The 26978-nt window shown below is 45.0% G+C and overlaps 2 protein-coding genes across 3 annotated transcripts in view; both read left to right on the top strand.

The window, feature by feature from the left end:
* GSPT1 (G1 to S phase transition 1) overlaps positions 1-11918 on the top strand; it is a 33535-nt gene extending 21617 nt beyond the window's left edge. For both annotated transcript variants that reach the window (XM_087729291.1, XM_087729290.1), the window contains exons 11-15: positions 235-315; positions 3820-3993; positions 4908-4997; positions 7694-7862; positions 8849-11918. In XM_087729291.1, the coding sequence (XP_087585417.1) occupies positions 235-315; positions 3820-3993; positions 4908-4997; positions 7694-7862; positions 8849-8901 (567 nt within the window). In that variant the 3' untranslated portion in view covers positions 8902-11918. The remainder of the gene's footprint in view (positions 1-234; positions 316-3819; positions 3994-4907; positions 4998-7693; positions 7863-8848) is intronic.
* A 2213-nt stretch (positions 11919-14131) lies between these two features.
* LOC148042703 (ribosomal L1 domain-containing protein 1-like) lies at positions 14132-26476 on the top strand. The gene is made up of 7 exons (XM_087728729.1): positions 14132-14207; positions 15510-15652; positions 17936-18074; positions 20726-20874; positions 23799-23900; positions 25094-25187; positions 26251-26476. The coding sequence occupies exons 1-7, from the start codon at positions 14160-14162 to the stop codon at positions 26383-26385; spliced, it is 810 nt and encodes a 269-aa protein (XP_087584855.1). The 5' UTR covers positions 14132-14159; the 3' UTR covers positions 26386-26476.
* Positions 26477-26978: the final 502 nt, after the last annotated feature.

Raw genomic sequence — 26978 nt, 5'->3', positions numbered from 1 at the left:
AAATAAACGTGGAATATTTATATTTATGTTGATCAATATAAGGTACGCTTCCAACATGAATGTAGTAGTCGCAGTTACGCAAGTTAACCTGGAAAGCATAAAACTGTTGCTTTAGGGGGCCAGTCACATGGCACAGCCAAGTTAACTCTTGATAAGGGAATCAGACCGTGTTTTGACCATATTCTTCTAACCTGGTTGGTTTTTTTTCTCATTCTCTCCCTCCCCCACATGAAGGATATGGGCACGGTGGTCTTGGGAAAGCTGGAATCAGGGTCTATGTGCAAAGGACAGCAGCTCGTGATGATGCCAAACAAGGTATACATATTTTCTCTTTAAGCCTCTTTCAGATCTAGCTGTTGTGGCCCAGTAGCTTTGGACAGTGACGAGGTTGGGGAGGAGGATGGGCCTGTCCTGAAGTCTGGGGAAGGCTCTGATGAGGGCTCTGTGTCAAAGGCAGAGAAGGGGGCCAGTGCCGTCTGTCAGTTATCACCTGCCTTTAGAGTCAGACTTCAGTGGGGCAGAAAAACAACTGGAGCCTGTTCCCAGTGTGCGCAGGCGCAGAGTTGCCAGACGAAGGGAAGAGCTAAAGAACAGGGGTCGACTTGGGAGTAAGGCCACAGGTGGACAATGAATGGCCCCTCCCAGAGGGAATAAAAGAGGAGCGAAAGGGGAGTGGATCTTGCAGGAGACAATCAGTTTGCTTAATTGGTTTGTGATTCTCCGAGACTCCTTGCCAAGTTTTGCAGATATCGGCCTGGCAGCTCTCCAAGCCAGATGAGGTCTGTGACTGTAAATCCTCCCTCGAAAGACTTTGCTGGATGTGAATGAGCAGAATTCATAGCAAATTAATAAAAGGGTTTTTGTTGGGACCAGGAGTTTGCCTCTTGCTCTTGGGAAGCCTCGGTCAGAACACTAGAAATGTTTTTTTTTTTTTTTCTGGAGTGTCCAATCTTGGGAACTTTAAGACTTGGGGACTTCAACTCCCAGATTTCCTCAGTCATTTGGACACCCCTGGATTAGTTAAAGGAACTTTTTAATTTTGAACTGCTGCTCCATAACAGCAGTTAACGGTACCAATCACGAGTGGCAAGACGGAGGATGAAATTTCTCAGGGATTATCAAGTGAGCTGAAAACCAGGTTGCATTATTAGCTCGAAATCTGATCTGCGAAGTTTCTCTTCTTCCTCTTTCCCGCAAAAGAAAGTGGCTGCCCTGTTGGTTTAAGAAAAGAAAGTAAATAGATCCTCCTATTACAGCATTGCATTCTGGGGCCTCCCATTTTCTACAGGAATTCTTTAACAATGAGGTTGCCACCCATTTGAATTGTTGTCTTTGCTTCAAGTGTCCCACAGTGGTTGGCATTTAAGTATTTGAGCCCGTCCTATATTCTGCAGTATCCTTGAATCTGCACTCAAGCAGGAGGTAGAGATGAAACACAGTTCTTGGCCAAACCACTCCAAGGTCTGCGGATATATTCTGGAAATAGAAGCTTGAACGAGGCAGAAAACAATAGAAGTGGCTAGAACGCAGCTTATCTATTTGTATGTGCGGCCTTTTCAACATTTCGCGATGCAGCTTTCACACAAAGAAACTATAAATATAGGGATACAGTATTAGCAACTCTCAAATGCATAGACCTGTGCAGAAGACATGTACCCCAAAAGTAACGTTTGAATAGAAATTACCGTAAAGAGGTAGGATTCAGAAGAAACTTGGCATGAATCTTTTTAAAGGTCAGAAACTATTAAAACGAAATAAGAATTGGGGTCTTAAAAAATACAGATTACTTTTAATATTTCAAAAAGATTGTTTTTAAAAAAGGGGGAATTTCTAATGTGGATTAGGACTCGTGCTGGCCAGAAGGTTGCTTGCCCTTTGCTGAATTTTAACTGAGAAATATGTGTGGGTTAACTTCCTTAACCATCTGCTTTTGCACTCTTAAAAATGCCTGGTCACCAAGGACAGGGTCATCAAAACCTCGAGCAGATGTTCCCCTGGCGTTTACCCTTCCCGGAAATTTTCCTGAAAGGTTCGAATTTCACACACAGTTACATAAATGTCATACCTCTCTAAATAGTTGGCAGGAAAGCAAAAAACAATCAAACTCCAAAATCCTAAAGAAGCACCATATTCTTCTACATTTAGTGAGAATCCTACTACTAAGGATATGGAAAGCCATCCAGGAAAATAATAACATTGACTTGGTTCTTAAGGCCTGTGGTAATTATCAAATAGCTCTCTACATCTGCCAGTCATTCTTTCTGCCCTGATTCTTGCCTTCAAAACAAATATATTTCTCAGAATGTTTGCCTTCAAGCGAGGGACTTCATTTCGCAACTTCATTTTGGCTTCCTACCAGTTCTCAAATTTTAAGTGGATTGAGATGTGGTTTCAGAAGTTATAAATAACCAGTACGAGGGTTGTCTGTCTGGCTCAGGGCCATGTCAGGGTCCTAGTTTTCAAAAGATTGAAGACCAAAGCCATCCTACCTGATTTTGTTGGGACAATCCAAACATCAGGGGGTCCAGCAAGGTATTGGAACAAAAAGGGGGACATTTCTGATCCCCCACCCCAAGAGGTTTTTCTTTTTAATTCAAAATACTGTAATACGTTTCATATGTGTGTCTTAAAAATGAATGTTTTCCTCTATTGGTAAGCTTGCTTACCAAAAGGGAGCAGGGGGGGGGGGGAGCATTGGTTGTGAGTTCCTTAAGAAAAGAACAAGAAAAATTCCAGGTTGGGAAAAAAATACGTATTTAGTGGTTGTAACGCCTTAAGAAAGGAATCTTCACATGTTATTTCTGGAGTAATAAAGTGACAGCAAGTAAAGTATCAAGATGATGGGGATAATTAATTAAAGGTATATGACACCCAATTCCAGAGATCAATGTAGAATAGGTAACACTATCAGTGCTAAGTAATCATCAATATCAGTGCTAGATAACATTAGCGCTACCTAGCACTGATGATTTTACCTACCGTGTTTCCCCCCAAATAGGGTTTTATTTTCTTTTTTGACCCCCAAAATAAGCACCCGGCCTTATTTTCGGGGAGGTCTTATTATTTTTAAGATGCAGGAAGTGAGAAGCGTGGTTACCTCATGGTTGCTGCTGGGCTGCAGTATTTTCAGGGAGAGCTTATTTTAGTACATGCGCTCAAAAGCCCGATTGGGCTTATTATCCAGGGAGGACTTATTTTCGGGGAAGCAGGGTAGCTGGGTAATGAAATGTCTTCAAAAAAACAATCAAACTCAGAGAGCACCAAGGACCCCTCAATTCCATCCTGAGCTACAAATACTCTCTTCTGCTGCCATTCTGGGATGTACCGAGTTGAAATAAGACAGAAGAATAGGCTTGACCTGCAGAAATACCCCGTTTCTCTGAAAACAAGACCTCCCCAGATAATAAGCCCAATCGGGCTTTTGAGCACATGCGCTGAAATAAGCCCTCATTGAAAATGTTGCAACCCAGCAGCAGCCATGAGGTGACCACGCTTGTCACCACCTGCATCTTAAAAATAATAAGACCTCCCCGAAAATAAGGCCAAATGCTTATTTCAGGAAGTCAAAAGAAAATAAGACCCTGTCTTATTTTTTTGGGAAACATGGTATTTATTTGGCCGGCCTTGTTGCAATTGTAAACCAAAAAAGCAAGATGATCTTTTTAAAAAAAATCCATTATTTAATAGCATCCGGAAAAAAAAACTCCAATCATGTAAGTGTGAGGTAACATCACAGCCTTTTGCACAACCCTAAAATATTGTTAAGTATGCGTGACATTTCATGCCTTCAACCACCCCACTCTCTTTTTTTTTTTCCAGCACAATGTGGAAGTCCTCGGAATCCTTTCCGACGATGTAGAGACCGAATCTGTATCTCCAGGTGAAAATTTGAAGATCCGACTGAAAGGAATCGAAGAGGAGGAAATTCTCCCGGGCTTTATACTCTGTGACCTGAGTAACCTGTGTCATTCTGGACGCACGTTTGATGCCCAGGTAGGCCTCCAGAAGAAGGTCTTTTCTCTTAAATAAGAGACTCCAGGGAACGGTGCTCATCTCCGTTTCAATGGCTTTGAGCCAGCGCTGTCCGAAGAAATTTTCACAGTCAGCGTGATGTCACGGACAATTGGTGGTGTGGTCTGTGGGCCGCAAACCCCTCCAGCAGCCGAATCAGGAGGAGGAGGAGGTGTGGGAGTCAGAGTCAGCATCAGGACAATCTTGAGAGCTCCGGGAAAGGGGGGAGGAGAGGGAATGGAGCTGTCAGAGAGAGACAGAGGCGGAGCCTGGGCTGTCCGTCAGCCCTCAGATGGAGAGTCAACAGCCCCCAGGAGGTGGCTGATGAGGAAGAGGCTGATGAGGAAGAGGAGGAACAGCTGGGTCCAGTGCCTGCCACACTGATGTGCAGAAGGCAGAGGAGAGGAGAGCAGTGGAAATCTATGGGAGGGTCCTTGGGACGGAAGAGTCACCCCTGCTAGTAATTTATCCACCCTCAGCATAAAAGATAGGGGGAGGCGATGAATAGATGTGGCAGACAACTATGCATCTCCCTGCCGGGCGGACTTATTAGCCTGTACTGAGAGAGAAACTTCTTGCCGGGGCTGCCGGCGCTCCTAATAAAGGAATCTTTGAGTTAATTTCAGAGGGTTTGTTGTGTTTCGGGAGCTGGGGCAGAACAGTTGGTACCTAATTGTCTACTTGCAATTGCATGCTTTCGAACTGCTAGGTTGGGCCGAGGACAGGAGCTCACCCCCATCACATGGCACCTGGGTCTCGAACCAGGGCTGCCAGCTCTCCAGCTGACAAGCCCAGCGCCTTAACCATTGAACCACTGCCACTATGGAACTACAATTTATTTAGAATAAATATTATTGAAATCAAGTTGATTGAACCGGCCTCTTCTTTGATTACAGATAGTGATCATTGAACACAAATCTATCATATGCCCAGGTTACAATGCGGTGCTGCATATTCATACCTGCATTGAAGAAGTCGAGATTACAGTAAGTGCAAACTATCTTTCTTTTGAGGATCGACAAATAACTCACTGGTGCCAAAGACAGAAAAGGGCCTATTAACTAGTCTGTCAGCGTTCCAAGTATGATGTAGAATTAAATCAGAGTCCAAGGCAAAACGATCCTTAAAGTTCCAATTTAATAAAGCAGACATCTTAGCACATCTGTGTTAATCCCAATTCTGGAAATTACAGGACAATTCCACCCAGTTAAAAGTTCATGATCTTGTCCCCACACCCACAATCCATCACATGGTCCAATCTTCTTCCATGCTGGCGTCTCCACCCAGCTGCTTCCAGGTCAGGTGTAAAAGTGCAGAGACAAAAGATGACCTTGGTCTTCTAGACAAGAATGAAAACAATACATTCCACAATCCTACTTCTGTCTATTCCCCCCTCCCATCAACTATACTAAAGAAACAGCATATTGAAATAAGAGAAAGTGTGGCAGGCCAAAATTCTAAAAGGAATATAATTGCAGGCCTGACATAGTGTTTTTAGGGCAAAATGTCAGGTTAAAAAAAAATAAAAAGTTCAGGGAGAAAAGGCAATTTTAGCTCAGCTGAAATTTCCCAAACGTGCTTTTTTTCAAAAGGGAACTGCTCTTTGTTTTTCGTTGAAGAGGTTTCGCTTCCCATCCAAGAAGCTTCTTCAATTCGCTCCAGGACTGAAGACTCCAGAATTGAAGAAGCTCCTTGAATGAGAAGCGAAACCTCTTCAAGGAAAAGCAAAAGTCCAGTTGTCTTTTGAAAAAGCACCTTTGGGGACTTTTTTGTTTCACAGTCACACATTTTGTAAGATGTTGAAAGTTGTTAAGATTATGGTGGGGACAAGTTGAATGAATCAATCAAAGAAACAATATTATGCCTTAGGACAGTGTTGGCAAACCTTTTCGGCGCCAAAAATGGTAGTTTGCACACCTACCACAAGCCAGAAGAGCAGCCGTGCAGTGGGCATGCGCACTCTGGGAACATGATTTTCCAGTTTCCAGCGCATGCATGCACACCAGACAGCTGCTCTCCATGTGCGTATTACGCATGCCAGAAACTGGAAAACCAGGTGGCTGGGTGCTCAGGCATGTGCCGGAAAATCATCTTCCTGGTGCGCACATGTGCTGTGGCTGTTCTTCCAATTTCTGGTGCTCCTGCGCACACGGAAGACCAGAAGCCAGAAGAGCAACAGGCAACGGCTCACATGCCCGGAGAGATGGCGCTGTGTGCCACTTCCGGCACACATGAATAGGTTTGCCATCACGGCCTTAGGATATAAAATAACAGAGTTGGAGGGGACCTTGGAGGTCTTCTAGTCCAACCCCCTTCTCAGGCAGGAGACTCTATGCCATTTTGAACAAATTGGTTGTCTAGTTTCTATGGGAAAGCCTCCAGAGACTCACAGCTTCTGAAAGCAAGCAAGTTCCATTGGTTGATTGTTCTCACCGTTAAGAATCTTACTCCTTGGGCCTATTGTGTAAAGAAGAAGGAACGATGATTTCCCTCCGTCCTTCGCCGGGGCGTGTATTAAACTGCCCTGGCTACGAAATCAATCCAAGGCCCTTTATTTAAAACCGGCTTGACCTGAAACTTTCAGATGAATTGGCTATAAAAACGATCCGTTCCCAAGTTATCTTTTTCCATCAGCTGGAAACGTTTCAGATAAAAGGACCTAGAGGGTATTTACTTTTGGAAGAGAGAGAATTTCTATTTTGGGAGTTTTTCCGTTCAGATCTGGAGTAGGTTCCTACTGGCGTTGCTACTGGTTTGCTTCTTGTGCGTGTGCGCGGTTTACTGTAAATGGTTCTGCGCACGCGTCAAGAACGTGAAAAACTAATAAAACACAGAACGGCAGGGGTGTGGCCAGCCTGGGTCGCTGCCGGTTCTTTGACCAAGCCAAAGTACGACTACCGGTTCTCCCCAAAGCGGTGCAAACTGGGTAGAAACACACCTCCGATTTGGACTCTGCTTCTTTGAGATGGGCAAAGGATAGCTGCAGTTCTAGGTTTCTTTTTTCAGTTTATTTTGTTTTGCTTTTTTTCTCTCTCTCTCTTTTTTTTTCCACTGAAAAAAAAGGGTTCTCCTCCCCAGTTAAAGACATTTTAAAGTATTTTTCGGAGTATCAGACGCACCTTTTTCCCTCAACAAAAGAGGTTGAAAATCTTGGTGCGTCTTATACACTGAATACAGCATATATATTTTTACCTCCCGAAACCCCGCCCCCTTCACCGAAATGGCTGTGCGTAGCCTTTAGGAGACTTTCATAGAGCTCCTGGGGGCTGGAGGGGGCAGAAATGAGCGAAAAATGGCCCGTTTCCCCCACCAGCCCCCAGCAGCACTCTATAAGCTTCCTAAAGGCTATCCATGCCCTTTTTTGACGAAAAATGGGCCCGGTTTTTGCAAAAAAAATAGGCTATTTTTTGCTCATTTTTGGCCCCACCCCCAGAAGCATTCTATAAGCCTCCTAAAGGCTATCCATGCCCTTTGAAAAAAATGGGGCTGTTTTCACAAAAAAATGGGCCTTTTTGGGAGGTTTACAGAGTGCAAAAACGTTTTTTTTAATTTTCCTCTTCAAAATCTTGCTGCGTCTTATACTCCGGTGCGTCTTATATTCTGAAAAATACGGTAGTGTCCTGTTTGTGAAATGACCCACACGGTGTTTCCCCTGGTTTTTTTTTTCCCTCCCCTCCCGCAGGCCTTAATCTGCCTGGTAGACAAGAAATCAGGAGAGAAAAGCAAAACACGACCCCGTTTTGTCAAGCAAGATCAAGTATGCATTGCCCGTTTACGGACGGCAGGGACGATCTGCCTCGAGACATTCAAAGACTTCCCTCAAATGGGCCGCTTCACCTTAAGAGACGAAGGTAGGACCAGGATGCAATGTTCTCGTTGTTGTTGTTGTTGTGTTTTTTTTGGGGGGGGCGAGATCCAGATCTCTGAACTGCAGTACTTCAAATCTACACCTAGTCCTCGATTTACAACCATTCATTCAGTGACCTTTCAAAGTTGCAGCAAAGGGACTTGCATCCAGTTCTCGCCTAGGCTGGGGCTACAATTCAACATCTCCTGGTGATTGGCCCAAAGTCACACAGCTGGCTTTCATGGCTAAGGCGGGACTAGTACTCCCTGTCTCCTGGTGATTGGCCCAAAGTCACACAGCTGGCTTTCATGGCTAAGGCGGGACTAGAACTCCCTGTCTCCAAATGATTGGCCCAAAGTCCACAAACCAGCTTATATGGCTAAGGCGGGACTAGGACTCCCTGTCTTCTGATGATTGGCCCAAAGTCATCCAGCTGACTTTCATGGCTAAGGCGGGACTAGAACTCCCTGTCTCCTAATGATTGGCCCAAAGTCCACAAACCAGCTTATATGGCTAAGGCGGGACTAGAACTCCCTGTCTCCTGGTGATCTGCCCAAGTCACACAGCTGCCTTTTGCTTCACAGGGGGTCGCCAACGTACAACTGTTCCAAGTTATAAAATGTGACATGTGACCATTTTCCACACTTACGACCAGCATCCCCAGGTTCACGTGCTTACATTTGGATGCTTGGCAACTGACTCGCATTTATGACGGTTGCAGTGTATCATCCCCCCCACCCAGGGTCACATGATCCCCTTTTGCGACAAGCAAAGTCACACGGGGGAATCAGAAATCATTTAACAGCCGCGGTGATTCAACAAAGGTAGCAAGAAGAATCACAAAACAGGGACCCAACCCATTTAACGAATATCTCGCTTAGCAACCTACATTTTGGGCTCAGTTGTGGCCGTAGGTAGAGGGAGGTGGATCCTGACGGCGCTTTATGTGAGACCTCCTAATGCTGTTTTCTGCCTTTTCTCTTTTTATAGGTAAAACCATTGCAATTGGTAAAGTTCTGAAATTGGTTCCAGAGAAGGACTAAGCATTCTTTTTGGCAAGCCTGCACAAATACTGTAAGGAGGGGAGGGGAAAAAAATGACTTCGCAGAGCCCTATTCCACATTGCCTTCTTTCTTTTCGTCCCCCCCCCCCGCCCCTCCCGATAATCTCCTTCCGCCCTTCTCTTTTGCAAAGATGAGATTTCACAGCAAAGGTCCACATTATGTCAGCTTTCTCATATTGAGAGCTCTGCTATGCCACTGTGGAAGTTTTTACCCTGAAAAGTTTCATATATTATTATTATTATTTTTTTTGGCTTGGTTTGGTTTGGTTTTTTTCCCTCTTCCTTCTCCTCCCCCTCCTCCTAAATTCAGCTCTCCTTCTCCCCCCCCCCCCTCGAAAGATTTGGCAATAGCTTGGTAAAAGTGATGTGGACATAATTGCCTAAAATTATGAAAAAAGAAAAAAAATCTACAGGATTTCTGTTTATTTGTCCCCTCCCATCAGACGGAAGCATTTTTCAAAGGCAGATCATTCAGGTGTGCCACATGTGCACATGTTACAAACACAATTACCATGTTAATAAACTCCAATTTGAAATCTTTTTTTTTTCTTTTGGGTATCTTAATTACTTTGGAATAATGTTTTTTTATCCGGATGGAATTCCTGCTGCATTCACGTTTAACCTGCAATGTTAATCTGAACATTTGATGATTTGGGGTTTTCTAGGGGGGCAAACAAAAAACAAAAAAACCCCACCGAGTTCCTATCTTTGACAGATTCCCTGACTGTGTTTTAAATGAAGCAATTAGACCAGTGTTTCTCAGCCTTGGCAACTTTTAAGCGCGTGGGCTTCAACTCCCAGAATTCCCCAGTAAGCATGGCAAGCTGAGGAAATCATGAATTGGAAGTCCACATCCCTTAAAAATTGCCGTGGTTGAGAAACACCAAATTAGCACATTGACAAAACTCGTATTAATGTTTTCCTTTGGCTTTTTTCTTTTCAGTAGTTCAAGAACCCGTCAAAACAGGTTCATACAACTATGGTACTATTTCATTCACGATGCATCACTACCGTATTTTTCAGAGTATAAGACGCACCTTTTCCCCTCCCCTAAAAGAGCCTGCAAATGTTGGTGCATCTTATACACTGAAGAAAGACATTTTTGGCCTCCCGAAGCACCGCCACCATATTCCATTTTTGCAAAAAAAAAAAACGGGCCATTTTTTTTGCAAAAACTAAGGCGTTTTTGTCTTCCCCCAGTCCCCATAAGCACTCTGCAGGCTTCAGCCAGGCTGGGGGAAGGCAAAAATACCCCCGTTTTTGCAAAAAATGGCCCTTTTTTTGCAAAAAATAGGGACATTTTTGCCTTCCCCCAGCCCTGCTGAAGCCTGCAGAGTGCTCCTGGGGGCCGGGGAGGACAAAACCTTTTTTTTCTTACCTCTTCAAAATCTTGGTGTGTCTTATACACTGGTGCGTCTTATAGTCCAAAAATATGTTTTATCTCAAACTCAATTGAACACAAACGTGCAGGCCCAGGGTTTAAAGTAAGATCTTCCAACTCTGCCCCTGGAGAATATCCTCATCATTTTCATTATTATTGTTATTATTATTATTATTTTCCTAGCAGTACAGGCTAGTGACTACAACAAGTAGGACTGTTATATCACAACTCTTGCAATAATTCTGGCGTGTCGCATTCGGTACGAACACTGAACTCGGTCGCCGGTTTAGGATTTTTAAAGCTTCCTCTGCTACCTTTTAACTTGGGAGCCTGGAGAATCTTTGAAGTTTTCCTTTTTTCCCTTCTTGACGGCGGGGTTGGGGGTTGATTCGAAGTGAAGACGTTCGGGTAAGAGAGGTCTTCAATCAGCAACCGGATGTTGTGTAATTGCCGCCTTGTCGTCAGAGCTGGATCTTTTAAATCGGAGTAGGCTCAAGACAGAGTCTACAAACTTTTGCATATCAGGCAAGGCGAGCGAGCGTCAGCTTCCCCAGATGGTTACCTGGAGATCGATCCAGGTCCCAGTTCTCTTGTGAGTTTTCTGAAAGCGACAGCCCCCAACACCGCTTGTGGGTGCTTGGTTGAGGAAATAAAAACCTTGCAAGGGAGCAAAGCTAAGGCATGAATTGAGACGTTGTGTTTCTCAAACTTGGCAGCCTTGAAGATTTATAGACGTCAACACCTGGAATATTCCCCAGCCAGCATTCAATTCTGGGAGTTGAAATCCACACACTTTCCAACTGGCCAAGTTTGAGAAACACTGTATTTGGGTAGCCGACAAGACTAGGATACTAAGCTTGTATCTTTGGCAATGAGTAGCAGGCAGCATCCCTACCATTGCTAGGAGTATAAGCTGCAGGGGAGTAACCATGGTGCTTAAAAAATCATTTTTAACTGCATTTCCTATTCTAGAATTCATTACAGAAGGCTGATTCTCTGTGGAGATTCTCCGTCATCCAGGTCATGGTTGTCCCAAAGGTGCTTTTTTTTCTCCCCCCAAGAGGCAGCTGGACTTACTGGTTTTTCTCTGAAGACGTTTCGCTTCTCATCCAAGGAGCTTCCTCAGCTCTGACTGGACCTTTCAATTCCGCACCGTCCACTCAGAGCTGAAGAAGCTTCTTGGATGAGAAGCACAAAACGTCTTCAAAGAAAAACAAGGAAGTCCAGTTGTTTCATTTTAAAAAAAAGAGCACAGGAGGCTGGTTTTCCAATTTGAAAGTTCAATAAGTATAATCTTTATTGTCATTGTACTTCAATGCAACGAAATTGGTTCAAAAATGCTTTCCCCAAATGGGTTGGTATGTTCCAAGGGGGACATGCCACGTTTCTTTTAAGAAAAGAAAGCCAGTCACACGGAACTGTTTCATTTTACACAGCTCTAAATTTAAAATGTTGCCTCCCCCCCCTTTCCCCCCCCCCCTTTGTAAAGTGTCCATTTCACGTAAAGGCTACATTGTATGGACAAAAGCAAAGTTGAACTGTCCTTCAAACCCATGACTACAGTTGTAGCTATCATAATGCATGAAAATTTAAATAAATTTTATTATGTCTGCAAATATCTGGGCTTTTATTTTGTTTTATTTTTTTGCAGTAATACGAAAGCTTTCAAGTTATGGTACCTTTTTCAACAAAATTGTCTTTGGCTCACTGTTTTTAGCAAGCTAGGGGAAACAGTTTTTTTGTTTGTGTGTGTTTTTAAAGGGTAGGAGAGTTTAGACAGCATTCTACTATCTGGCACTTTTTGGCATGTTGGATTAAAGGTAAAGGTTCCCCTCGCACATATGTGCTAGTCGTTCCCGACTCTAGGGGGCGGTGCTCATCTCCGTTTCAAAGCCAAAGAGCCAGTGCTGTCCGAAGACATCTCCATGATCATGTTAGCATGACTAACCACCGAAGGGACATGGAATGGTGTTCCCTTCCCACCAAAAGTGGCACCTATTTTTCTTCTTGCATTTTTAACGTGCTTTCGAACTGCTAGGTTGGCAGAAGCTGGGACAAGTAACGGGAGCTCACTCCATTACGCTGCGCTAGGGATTCGAACTGCCAACCTTTCTGATCGGCAAGCTCAGCATCTTTAGCCACTGAGCCGCCGTGTCCCTCCGATGTTGGATTAACTAACTGTATTTGGACATAATCTTCCACACACTTGAGCAAAAGTTTCGGTGCAGAATTCCAGAACTTTAAAAGAGCCTGATGTTTACAGCATGCAGAAGAAAATGGGACAGTATAGTGGTATCAAGCTAACAGCCTTGCCACCCCCCCAATTCCAGGAAAACAATAGTTCATTGAGAATTCTGTAAGCACGCACTCCTAACACACATAGAGGATGCCTGATTTAAAAAAAAGGCTGGGCCAGGCTAGCTGCCATCTTGAATATATTTCAAAATTGGTCTAACTCGGGGGTTGGCAACCTTAAACACTCAAAAGAGCCAGAAAAGTCCTAATGGGAAGTCACCATTCAATTCTGGAGCCAACTGGAAGTCCGGTTCCCCCACCATAGAGTCTCCTAGTGCGGCGTCCTTTTTCCTCTACCTGTCCTAACCAAAAGCCCTATCAGTTGTGGAGCCGACCGGCAATGGAGCCACAGCAGGCGGATGAAAGAGCCACGTGCAGCTCCAGAGCCATGTGTTGCTGACGCCCTGGTCTAACTGAAAGAAAAAAGATCAGGTTCTTCTCCCTTCTCCAGGTGTGCTTTCCTGCAAAAGATGCCTTCTCAATCCCTTTCATTGCCAGAGTCACAGTTGAGAAGCATCGATGACCTTGGCTGGTTTTGAAAAAGCTAAGCAGGGTCACAACTGCTTGGCACTTGGAGGGGAAGCTAGTGAAAAGATACCCTCAGAATGTCTTGTAAAGGTAAAGGTTTCCCCTCGCACATATGTGCTAGGTGTTCCGACTCTAGGGGGCGCTGCTCATCTCCATTTCAAAGCCAAAGAAGCTGGGACAAGTGATGGGAGCTCACTCCATTACGCGGCGCTCGGGATTTGAACCGCTGATTTTTCTGGTCGACAAGTGTCTCTATACAGAATGTATTGTGCCATATGCTAAATAAACATTGCATTGCATTCTCTTGCAGGGGGGTACCAGCAAATTTGGGGGTTGTGACATTTGGAGGAGATAAACAGAGTCAAAAATGGAGTGCAATTGAATACAGTTCCTGCTTTCCCTGGATAAGCCAAGCTGGTCACCTGCATGCTGCCTGGGGAATTCTGGGACTTGGAAGTCCACAAAAGTTGCTAAGTTTGAGAAACAAAGACTATCAAGGTTAAACTTGACCCATCCTGGTTGGGAATGGAAGTGCAATACTCTAGAACAGTGGTCTCCAACCTTGGCCACTTTAAGACTTGTGGACTTCAACTCCCAGAATTCCTCAGCCAGCTTTGCTGAGGAACTCTGGGAGTTGAAGTCCACAAGTCTTAAAGTGGCCAAGATTGGACACCACTGCTCTAGGACACCCCCTTTGGGAGGGACTTTCATATAGGGTCCGTCCCCGTCCCCCCCAAATCCAGATTTATTTATTTTTGCATTGTCTTTGTTTTCTTACTCCTAAAGTTCGGGCTTGTCTGCCCAAGCCAACTCGGAAGCCCTGATCCTATCGGCTTCTCTTACCGTTTCTGGTTTCATATCTATGGTTCCAAGATCGGAAGTCCGCCAGCGCTTCGCCTCCTCCCTTCGCCGTACCTCTACGGCGCCTAACACGCTCCTCTCGCAAGATGAGGGGGAGGAGGGAGGCGCCTTCTGATGGCGTCACGGTGCGGCGACGCGCGGAGAGGAAAGCTGCCCCACGTGGAAGGAGAAGCATGGAGGCGAAGGGGGAAGCGGCGGCGTTGCCTTTGGACCACAGCCAGGTGAGGCGGGGGGTTGAGGGAAGGGACCCCCTCTCCAATTTACACCCGGGCGCTGCCTTTCCACGGGCGGTGGGGTTCCTAGGCGTTGGGCTCCCACGGCACGCGGGAGTCGGGAACGACTAGCACCTATGTGCGAGGGGAGCCATTACATTGCTCTGCCTTTGCCAACCCTTTTGGCTGATTTAATGTTGCAGAAAATGACAGGCTGTAGACTTCTCAGGATACAGGAAAAGTTTATTTGGTAGCCAGGTTCAGAAAGCTAGCCCATGGCTTAGCATTGCAAGTTCTGAGCAACCTTCATTATCGAAGCACGCATTATTATACATTCTCAAAAGCATTGCAACACGGAAATACTTCATTTCATTTCATTTATTGAATTTCTAGGCCGCCCAATCCCGAAGGACTACAGGCGGCTTACAGAAATGAAAAATATTAAAAAAGAATTAAAACAGTAAGACACAACAAAATTAAGGAGAAGCACAACATACACCCAATCAAAGGGGGGCTGGACCTCAATCATTTCTTAGTGGTTACCTTGAGGAGAAAGCCTTATAAGGAGATGGAGTCTTTTGTTTTGTTTATGGAGTACATATCATTAACAAACTTTAATTGAACCTTGGACTTTTGACATAGGCTTTTGACATAGACTTTTGGTTCCGCCACAAAACCGCGTTCGACTAAAGGGCGCTCGACGAAACCGCGTACCTGACGTCATCACAGCGCGACAACAGCGCGGAGAAAACACGCTGTAAACACTAAACCTAAAATTAACCCCTAAACCTAACTACCCTAAACCTAAGCCTAACCCTAAGCCTAACCCTTAACCTAACCCTAAACCTAATCCTAACCCTTAACCTAACCCTAACCCTAAAGCTAATCCTAAACCTAACCCTTACCTTAACTTGAATCGGCTTGCTTTCAAAGCGCTATTTAAAGCGCCCTTCTTTCTCCGCGCTCGCTGTTGTCGCCCTGTTGATGACATCAGCGACGCGGTTTAATCGGGCGCCCTTTAGTGGAGCGCGGTTTTGTCGTGCCACGAGACTTTTGACATAGAGACATCTTGTGGTTAGGCACTGGCTTCCTGTTTCTTTTGCAAGTTCCAACTCTGTCTATGTGGCTTTTAATATAGAAGTAAAGGGGCTCTAAGAGGCTGTCAAGCCTGACCCAGTAGGTTTCACACTTAATGTGCAAATCTCACTTTATGTCTGCTTTATCGGGAACACAACCCGTCTGTATTAAAGTGTTGTTTTTTGGCTTTGAGACATGGAGATTCTATGAGTGATAACAATTTTTTTGTTCTAGATCAAAAAAGCCACTCAAGCATTACTTGCATATAACGCGAACAAAGAGAAGTCTGGAGAAAAAGTGCTGTTGGGCGTAGACCAGAATGTCTTTCTGATGATCACCGTCTGGAAAATCCCACCCAAGGAGCAAGTAATCAAAATGTAAGGCTGCTACCTCTCTTGTTTTAGTTCTGCTTTCCCACCGCAGTGAAATGCTCTCCACAATTGGGCATAACTAGTGTTGGAAGAAATGTCCTTCTGGGTTCGGCTCCCAAGTGGGGAAAAAGACACTGGAGACATGGAGGCTGCTTGGAAAGATGGTTTTAATGGTGGACAGGACCACATGGCTTGAGCCCTGAACAGAAAAGGTGATCACATGCTTCAATGTTGATGGAGAAGAGAAGGGAAGGGCGGAAGAGAAGCTGAGTCCCTGGTTTTATGCCCTCTCTGGCCTTTGATCTTGAGCTTGTATTCTGATTGGTTATCAGACTCCCATGGGCCCATGCAGGGGCAACTCTCTAGGCTGCGTTTTGAATCCAGGTTTGGTTGAGCTCTCAAATGCCATGTGGGCAAAGGGCCAATATTATCATGCCTTAATCCCAGCACTCTGGAGCTGAAGGGGAGAACTCTTTATTATGTAAAGTGGACTAGCTCAGGCTTTAATGGCTCATTGATAAAGGGGGATGGGCAGGAAGCTATTCTGTCTTTTAAAACATGTTTCTTCCTTTTCACATCCAGAGAAATATTCTGCCTTTTCAATATTTCCTAGGATATTTCATTTTTTTCTGGGAGAGGGCTGGGGGATAACTTCCTACACTAGGAAGATTAGAAACGAAGATGCAGCAAGAAATAAGTCTGGTTCAAAAACAGAGTTCTTATATGTAGAGCAGGAGTGTCCCAGCTTTGACAACTTTTAAGACCTGTGAACTTCATCTCCCAGAATTCATCATAACCGGCTGAAGAATTTTGGGAGTTGAAGTCCACAGCTCTTAAAAGTTGCCAAGATTGGACAGCCGTGTTGTTGAATAAAGATCGACAATATAGGTAGCCCTCATCTTACGACCACAATTGGGCCCAACATTCATATTGCTAAGTGAGACAGTTAAGTGAGTTTTGCCCCATTTTACAACCTTTCTTGCCATCGTAGCTAACTAAATCACTTGCAGTTGTTAAGTGAATCTGGATTCCTGGTCGACTTTGCTTGTCAAAAGGTCACAAAACGTTGATTGTATGACTTTGCAACTATCATAAATGAGTCAATTGCCAAGCGTTTGAATTTGAATCCCGTGACCATGGGGAAACAGGGATGCGGTGGCTCAGTGGCTAAGACGCTGAGCTTGTCGATCAGAAAGGTGGGCAGTTCAGCGGTTCGAATCCCTAGCACCCGCATAAAGGAGTGAGCTCCCGTGACTTGTCCCAGCTTCTGCCAACCTAGCAGTTCGAAAGCACATTTAAAAAAATGCAAGTAGAAAAATAGGAGCCACCTTTGGTGGGAAGGGAACAGCATTCTGTGCATCTTCGGCGTTTAGTCATGCCGGCCACCACAGAGACGTCTTCGGACAGCGCTGGCTCTTCGGCATTAGAACAGAGATGAGCGCTGCCCCCTAGAATCAGGAACGACTAGCACATATGTGTGAGGGGAAACCTTTTCCTTACCTTTTTTTTAAAAAAATATATATAATTTTTATTAAACATTATTACCTTTAAAAAACCAGAAAGAAAAATACAACAACATAAGAAAGACAAATCATACATAACAATATAAAGTAAATATACAGCCTTTTGTATCGGCATTCATTAGTTTTACTTTTTTTTTTTAAGCGTAAAACATACAGATACAAATACCATTTTAAACATACAACCCCCCCACCCACCCCCGCGGTGACAGTCATTCACAGCCCAACTTTTTCTTTCCTTCCTCATTGTTAGGTCTCTAAGCCACATCTTCTCATTGCAAAGTTCAGGGATCTATTACAGTACCCACATACCTACATAAGTAGTTCAATATGGCATTTGAGCCTGCATATAATTGTGGCCGCAAGAATAACCTATGCACAATTTTGGAAATCCACTACCATACCGTCGGAAGATGCTATAATTAAAAAGATCTATGAATGTGCAGAAATGGACAGAATGACGGGTTGGCTGAGGGACAAAGGAGAAACGGAACATTATCTTAGCTGGAACTTACGGTATATGTGGGCGACAAGGAGAACAGCAGGGACTTAAAATGGGGAAAGTTAACCTTTTCCTTACCACGGGAAATGCTGCAACAGTCGTAAGTGTGCGAAACGGTCATGAGTCGCTTTTTTGCAATGCCTTCGTAATTTCAAATGGTCACTAAACTAACGGCTGTAAGTGGAGGACTGCCTGTAATTGCATCTTCTTAGCGACCCCACAGCTGTTGCTCTGCTGAAGCCTGTTTGGTCTGGTTTGGTGTTCTAGAAACCTGCCGCATAGCATTCTGCCGGATACCTCTGAGGTTTGCCTCTTCACCAAAGATGAGCCTGGCTTAACAGCGGAACAAACAGAGAACTTGTACAGGAAGCGGCTGGACCAACATGGAATCACATCCATCACTGAGGTAAGTCACCTTTTGGGGAAAGCTACTAGGCCTTCTCCTACATCTGCTCTGTCTATTTTGGAAAAGGAGCAAAACAATGGCCTCTTCCAAAGACTGTGTCCCACAAGAGTTTCTTTAAACGTGTCATTATAGCTTGCTGAGTAAGCCGCCGTTGCAACGCCTGTGAAGATTCTTCGTCATCCAGGTCACGGTTATCCCAAAGGTGTGTTTTTTTCAAGAGGCAACTGGACTTTTTCGCTTCTCGTCCCAGAAGCTTCTTCAGCTCTGGCTGGGAGGTGGGGAAGGGAAGGATTTATACTCCTTGCAGACAGTTGGTCATTTGCATCCTTTGGTTGTAGAAAAGACGGGACACGCAAGCCAGCTCTTCAGAGAAGGAATAGTTTATTTGCGCAGGTTCATAGCAAAGAATAAATGGCCTGAACATTGAATGAAATTCAGGAACTTCCTTATATAGTTTATCACTTTCAGCTAAAGCCATCTGTTAGTTTTGGAAACACCCCTCAAGATTTGCCCTTGAGTTACAGGAAGTTACGGCAAGTATACACGGGTCAGCTAACGGAGCAGCTCGTATTTTGAGGAACTGACAATATAGGTCTACCAAAGAGATTAACAGCTGAGCCAGCAAATGGGCTGAAATAGATGTTTTGCCTCAGCATATTTCATGTACAGACTTCCTTCTGAGGACACTCCAGGTAGCCTCAACGACTCTCAAAGAGTGCAGATGACCAGCTGTCTGCAAGGAATATAAATCCTTCCCTTCTCCACCATGCTGTCAGAGCTGGAGAAGCTTCTTGGAGGAGAAGCAAAACGTCTTCGAAGAAAAACCAGAAAGTCGAGTTGCATCTTGGGGAAAAGAAACCTTTGGGACAGATTTGCATTGGTCGATGCGATTTGTTTGGGGTTTTTTAGCTTGCTTTATACAAGTAATCCTTGACTTATTTTTTTACATTTATATGCTACCGATCTTATTCATATTTATAGCTAATATTTTTGTTTTCCCTAAATTTATTTTAAAACCAGACACTTGACCATATTGATTAATCGTATTCATGAAAACCATACTGGATTCCTGAGGTTGTTCCAATATTATGACCAAATCATCCGCAAAAGCGCGCACTCTGTATTCTTGCTGCCTAATCTTGACCCCTTTTAGACCATAAAAGCCCCGTATTTTATTCAACAATACTTCCAGAGTTATAATAAACAATAGTGGGGACAAAGGACAGCCCTGTCTTGTACCTTTTCCAATTTGAAAAGAGTCTGTTAAACTTCCATTGACTACGATTTGTGCTGTTTGCTGTTGGTATATTGCTTTAATTGACTCTAAAAAACTCCTATCTGCATTTTTTGCAATATCTTCAACAGAAATTGCCAGTTAACTCGATCAAAGGCCTTCTCAGCATCCAAAAATATGAACGCAGCAGGAATTGGGTTGTTCTTTTATATGCTACCGATCTTGAGTGTCAAGCAAGTCTGGGTGGTGGGCATAGATCATAAAAACACAGGTGCATTAAAACATTAAATAAGCAGGGACTTGCATCCATTCATTTATGCAGTTAAGTGAAATGCATGTTGGGTAACCAGGAAGTTCTAGGAACAGGGTGTTCTGACCCAGTCTTAGCAGAAACAAGAAACAGACTCCTTGTCATGAAAAACCCTTCTTGATTTTCTTCTTGTGAATGAATGGCATTCACCCACTGAAAAGTCCGGGCAACAGTCCCTCAAGGCGTTAACCGCAGTACAGATTTTATCAGTTCCATGTGATTAAAAAGATGCAAATTAAGTTCTGGCAAGCAGTCTTTGTGTGCACCAAACGCAGTGAGCCAAAATCTTCAGAAATACCAACTGTTGTCTCCTACGACCACCACTCCCCTTGCCTTCTATTTATTCCCCAGCCAGAAAGGGGCCATTCAGCATCCACGTGTGCTTTGATTCCCGAGTCGATTCCTTGTCCTCAGTTGTTCTCCTCTCCTAACTGCTCTGTGCATACATGCATCTGGAGCAGGCCCCAGCTGTTCTCCCTCCCCACTTATCTCGCCCTCCAAAGGCAGCTGCCTCTGATGGCTGGGAAATGTCAGCTCTATATTTGCGTCTGGTCCTCAGCATCCATCAGAGCCTTCCCCAGGCCCCAGAACTTTAGTTTAGTTTAGTTTTAGTTTAGTTTTATTGGTCTTGTATGCCGCCCACTCCCGAAGGACTCCGGGCGGCTTACAATAAACAAAGGAAGGGGGATAAATAGACAAATAGACAAACAACAATTTAAAATACACCACATTCATAGTTCCCGTGGAGCTGGCTATTTCAACAGCCCCCCAGCCTGCCTGAACAGCCAGATCTTCGTGGCTTTGCAGAAGGCCGGGAGAGTAGTAAGGGTCCGGATCTCCACGGGGAGCTCATTCCAGAGGGCTGGAGCTGCAACAGAGAAGGCTCTCCCCCGGGGAGTCGCCAGCCGACATTGGCTGGCAGATGGGATCTGGAGGAGGCCTAGTCTGTGCGATCTGATCGGTCTATGGGAGGTAATTGGCAGGAGGCGGTCTGGCCCAAGTTCCCCCCCAACCTTATCATCTCAACTCTGCCAGCAGCTGTCGGGCCCCAACACAGTGTTGGGGGGGGGCTCTCAGTGTTCTTTGTCCCCTTCTTGTTTTCCGCAGGTCATCTCTTACAAAACATTCAAAACCGAATACAAGCCCTTCGAAGCGAAACGCCGGCTGCTGAACCGGTTTGCCCTCTTCTTGTCCGATGATCGTGTTCGAAGATTGCTGCCTTCACAGATGGGAAAACATTTCTATCAGCGTAAAAAGTAAGCCTCTCTTGCCTCGTTTTTATTTATACAGTTGTATCTTAGGCACCCAACTCAGAAAAACAAACGACTCTAGGCAGCTTTAGCATGAAACGCGGGTAGCTACGTATTTAAAACGTATCAAAAAAATCAAATAGAACGTAATTAAAATTAAAAATTGCCAAGCCCCCCCAGATAGAGACAGCTAGTCTGTCCGACATCAATACAGGTAGTCCTCAATCTTCGGCCGCTATTGATCTCAACATTTCTGTTGTTAAGCGAGAAATTTGTTAAGTGGGTTTTGCGTCATTTTACGCCTTTTCTCGCCACGTTCGTTTACTCAATCATTGCAGTCCTTAAATTGTCAACATGGATGTTAAATGAATCTGGTTTCCCCATTGTCTTTGCTTGTCAGAAGGTCTTAAGAGGAGGACCCCCGGGGACACTGCAACCGTCATAAATGTGAATCAGTTGTCAAGCATCTGAATGTAAATGATATGAATGTAAACGAGCAGTGTTCCAATATACGAGGGGCACAGAGAGGAATGGGTCAAGTTGTTTTCCAAGGCACCTGAAGGCTATAAATAATAAATAAATATACATAATGGATGGAAAGTGATCAAGGAGAGATTCAACCTGGAAATGAGGAGAAATTTTCTGACAGAGAGAGCAATCAACCCATGGAACAGAAGTTGCCTTCAGAAGTTGTGGGAGCTTCATCCCTGGAGGCTTTGAAGAAGAGACTGGACTGCCCTCTGTCAGAAATGGTGTCTCCTGCTTGGGTGGGAGAGAGGATTGGACTAGATGACCTTCAAGGCAGGGGTGGGTTCCTGCCAGTTCTAACCTCTTCTATAGAAGAGGTTCCACAAATCTACAGTGCCGTTTAGAACCGGTTCCAGCTCCCTCCCCCCGCCCGTCCACACATCATCAAGATGAAGAGCGAGAGGAGGAATTCTGGGAGTTGAAGTCCACAAGACTTAAAGCTGTCAAGTTTGAACACCCCTGGGTTTTTTTTTTCTAAAGGGTTAGGGGTGCAAGGGTCTTGTAACTTGACAGCTTTAAGACTTGCATGCTTCAAATGCCAGAGTTTGTGAGCCAACATTTTGGTTGCTAAGCAAGAGTGTTGTTAAGTGAGTTTCACCACATTTTACAAGTTGGCCACTCCCACCCGGTCATATGGCCGGTGAGCCACTCCTACAAAGCAGGCCACACCTACAGAAGAGGTTCTAAAAAAATTGAAACCCACCACTGCTTCAAGGTCTCTTCCAATTCCTATGTTCTGTTATTCTATTCTGTTCTGTTCTATTCTAGTCTTCATTCCATTATTCTAACCTTATTCCATTCCATTCTATTTTCTACTCTAATATTCTATTCTCCCACTTGACCTACAAAGTCTCTTCCAACTAATCTGTTAAAATCATGTGACGGTGGGGATGCTTGCAATGGTCCTACGTGAAAAAAATGGTCAATAAGTCACTTTTTTCCCCAATGCCATTGCAACTTCGAATGGTCACTGAATGAACTGTTATGTCGAGGACTGCCTAAATATGGCTCAATTCCTTAGGACCCCCAAGGAGGCATAACCAGACTCCCAAGGGCCTTCAGGAAGATCAACAAAGGAATGGAGCTCTTGCCTAATTTTATGTTCTTTTGCTCCGTTTTCCTTTCTGTTGGCCTTGGGGACCTTGAGTTGCGTTGAGTTAACATTCCCCATCATCCCCCAACGAGGGTGATTTGGTTTGGCTCCATTATGTAGCCGCTGAATTTAAAGCAGTGGAAAACTCACTTCCTGCCCTCTCTCTTAAGATGGGCTCAGTGGCTAAGATGCTGAGCTTGTTGATCAGAAAGGTCGGTTCGAATCCCTAGCGCCGCGTTAACGGAGTGAGCTCCCGTTACTCGGCCCAGCTTCTGCCAACCTAGCAGTTCGAAAGCCGGTACAAAATGCAAGTAGAAAAATAGGAACCACCTTTGGTGGGAAGAAAACAGCATTCCAGGCACCTTCAGCATTTAGTCATTTTTTGATATATATTTTTTTAATTTTTTGTTTAATATTTATAGGCCGCCCTTTTCCCTGAGGGGACTCAGGGCGGCTTACATAAAATGGAGAAGGGAGGGTACAGACAATAGACACAAAATAGTACATAAAAGTAAAATAGTAAACAACATTCATTCATCATTCGGGTGGGGACAGATTATCTTTATCCCCAGGCCTGACGGGATAGCCAGGTCTTAAGGGCTGTGCGGAAGGTCTGGACGGTGGTGAGGGTACGAATCTCCACGGGGAGATCGTTCCAAAGGGTTGGAGCTACTACTGAAAAGGCTCTCCTCCGTGTAGTTGCCAGTCGACACTGACTGGCAGATGGAACTCGGAGGAGGCCTAATCTATGCGATCTAATTGGTCGCAGGGAGGTAATTGGCAGGAGGCGGTCTCTCAAGTATGCAGATCCACTACCATGAAGGGCTTTATGAGTGACTAGTAGCACCTTGAAGCGCACCCGGAGATCAACAGGTAGCCAGCGCAGCTTGCGGAGGATAGGTGTTATGTGGGCGAACCGAGGTGCACCCACGATCACTCGCGCGGCCGCGTTCTGGACTAGCTGAAGTCGCCGGATGCTCTTCAAGGGCAGCCCCATGTAGAGCCCATTGCAGTATTCCAGCCTAGAGGTCACAAGGGCCCGAGTGACTGTTGTGAGAGCCTCCCGATTCAGGTAGGGTCGCAACTGGCGTACCAGGCGAACCTGGGCAAATGCCCCCCTGGTCACAGCCGTCAAATGGTGGTCGAAAGTCAGCTGTGGCGTGCACATGACCACAGAGACGACTTCGGACAGCGCTGGCTCTTCGGCTTTGAACCGGAGATGAGCACCACCCCCTAGATTCAGGGACAACTAGCACATATGTGCGAGGGGAACCTTTACCTTTATTTTACCCTCTCTCTCCAATACCAGGGTGCCTCTCTGTGTGAACTTGAAAGCCAAGGACCTTGCTAAGGAAATCAACAAACGCATCCACGGAACAATTGTCCCCGTCACTAACAAGGGCAGTTGCTTGTAAGTATCCTGATTTGCAGCTCTCTAGTGCTGCCTGGGGGTGGGTGGGGGGCACAGTGGCTCAGCGGTTAAGATATGGGGCTAGAAAGCCGGCAGACCAGATTTGAAACCTAGCGCCACCTGATGGGGTGAGCTCCCTTGCTCCAGCAGTTCGAAAGCATGGAAATGGCAAGTAGATAAATGGGTAGCAATAGCCCTTAAGACTTATATACCGCTTCACTGTCCTTTCCAGCCCTCTCTAAGCGGTTTACAGAGTCAGCCTATTTTCCCCCGACAATCTGGGTCTTCATTTTACCAACTTTGGAAGGCTGAGTCAACCTTGAGCCTGGTGAGAATCGAACTGCTGGCAGACGACAGAATTAGTCTGCAATACTTCATTCTAACCACTGCGCCACCACAGCTCTTTGGGTACCACTTCGTTGGGAGCAGGGCTCCATGATGTCATGCTGGCCACGCGACCACGGAAATGTTTTCAGACAGTGTTGGTTCAATGCTTGAAATAAAGATGAGCACCGGTCCGCATAGTTGGCAAAGGCCAGCAAAGTAAAATCCGTGGGGAATCGGTTATGTTTTTCATTCTAATCCAGATGTTCTGAGCAGTTTAGAGGGGAATGTCAGGCAAGCCAAAAGAACTACTAAAAAGGGGAGAGGGGGGACAATGGGGAATCTTATGATGTGATGATAGGGACGCGGTGGCTCAGTGGCTAATATGCTGAGCTTGTCAATCAGAAAAGTCGGCAGTTCGGCGGTTCAAATCCCTAGCACCGCATAACAGAGTGAGTCCCCGTTAATTGTCCCAGCTTCTGCCAACCTAGCAGTTCAAAAGCATGTAAAAATGCAAGTAGAAAAGTAAGGACCACCTTTGGTGGGAAGGTAACAGCGTTCCGTGCACCTTCAGCGTTGAGTCATGCCGGCCACATGACCACAGAGAGGTCTTCGGACAGCGCTGGCTCTTCGGCTTTGAAACAGAGATGAGCACCGTCCCCTAGAGTCAGGAACGATGCGCACATATGTGCAAGGGGAACCTTTACTTTATGAAGCGATGGTGAGGTTAAGCTTTTTGTGAAGGATGGGCAGTTTGTAGGTCATCCATAGAATACAGACCTCAAGCCCCTTGCTCTGTGATTCCGAGAATACCCCAAGATGATGCTACTGTCATCCAATAGGACAAAAATTTTCTGGATTTCTTTCAGCATGGTTCGCATTGGGCACAGCAGCATGGATGCATCAGAGATCACTGAAAATGTTATAGCAGCTGCCAGAGCAATAGCTGCCAAGGCTCCACAGGTAAGGGTGTTTGTTGATGTAGGAGCAGAGCTGGGGGATGGAGTTAAACGAATCATCAGCCTAGAATCGTTACGTTCCCACCAATGGTCCAAGTCCATCCCCTCTTGAATTCTGTTGACCCTTATCTGGTCCCAATTTAGTGTTGAACTTGAGTTGACTAGATTCTTGTGCATTGGCTTAAACAATCTTTTGAGCTGCAGTGTAATGCACGGTCCTGATCCTTTGCATCTGACAGTGAACTAGTACCATATTTTTCAGAGTATAAGAGGCACCGAAGTATAAGACGCACTTGGTTTGGGGGGAGGGAAAATAGGGGGGAGGGGGAATTCTGCCAACCAGGTATTCATCTGGCTAGCGTCCAGCTTCCTTAGCCTGGCCAGCTTAAGGACATTAGTTTACTGGTTTTGAATGTGTGTGTGCTTTTTATCCCCTAGTTAGTTGGAGATTTTTTAAAAAGCAGCTTCTAAAGCACAGCTGATCATCGGGAGAGAGAAGCAATGGGGGGAAAAAAGATAGTGTCACTCATTAGCGCCTCATTAAGACTGAAAAAAAGCTTTGAAAAAGCTACATTCAGAGTATAAGATGCACCCGAATTTTCAGCCTCTGTGGGGGGGAGTGCGTCTTATACTATGAAAAATACGGTAAGTTCCAGACGGACTCCGTACAGGTAGTTGTTGACTTACGACCAATCACTTAGAAACTATTCAGTTACAACAGACCCCTCCCCCAAAAGCTACTTACAGTTGAGTTCCGCCAACTGCACACAGACACACGCATCCATGGCCATATAACTGCATTTCGGGTGCCAAATGATCAACTCACCTTTACAGCGGGTTGCAGTGGTCCTTTGATCACAATTTTTGGTTTTTTTTGCCAGTTTCCAGAAAAACCACCCCGAGGAATATATTGATTCGCTTAACGACTGCCACAGGATTCCGTTTCAAAATTTCCAATAGCAATTTGATGGGATTTGGTTTTTTTGGGGGGGGGGGTTTCTCTCTTTTCATTTGCTTGCCGTACGACATTACAGATGTCTCTTTTCCCCCTCCTTATGTTGCTCCAGATCTGGAAAAGCGTGAAAATCCTTCACCTCAAAACCAGCAAATCGATTGCACTTCCTGTCTTTCACTCTGCTTGCCAAGGTGAGGCTGGTGTTCAGAAAAAGGAAGACACTGAAAACCAAAAGGTGAGATTCTGAGTGTCAACAGCCAGCAGACGGACTAGGTGTTCCCCATAAGTTGTATGCCCAAAATCTCTATTTAGATACGCGTTTTAGTGGGAATCCAGTCCTGTCGTCGTTTGGTCGTTGTTTAGCAGCAATTGTTCAGTCGTTAGATGTAGTGATTAGAGTCCTGAGGCTGAAGACGAAAGAATGTAATCCACCCACGGATAGCTAAACCAACAAGTGTTTATTGAACAAAGCATTCCATAGATAGCAGAATCAACAGCATGAAGCATCCCATGGATAGTAGAATCAACAGCAAAATTATTAATCATGAAACATCATTCTTATAGTGTTTGCAGCTTCTTTAGTTCTATCTACTTTACGTGTTATATCATTATTGGCTAACAAGTCTCCAAGGCACAATAATTGGTTAGTCAATTATTAGTACATCATTGGTGTTCGTGAGAATGTGAGAATGTTGCAGCTGAATGAATCAAGTGTTATCAAATGAGTGAATAAAATGTTGCAGGTTATACTTTGTTTCATCATCCCGTGTCCTTGATCATGCCTGGGAACACACTGCAAGCAAAGAATAGCTGACAGGCAAATATTTTCTGCAGATTGCT

The sequence above is a fragment of the Thamnophis sirtalis genome, unplaced genomic scaffold (assembly GCF_051295495.1).
Source record: "Thamnophis sirtalis isolate CommonGarterSnake01/CBP01778 unplaced genomic scaffold, rThaSir2_p1.2 scaffold_14, whole genome shotgun sequence".
In the NCBI taxonomy this organism is placed as follows: Eukaryota; Metazoa; Chordata; class Lepidosauria; order Squamata; family Natricidae; genus Thamnophis; species Thamnophis sirtalis.
The sequence above is the reverse complement of the archived record's forward strand: the minus strand, read 5'-3'. Positions and strand labels throughout refer to the sequence as shown.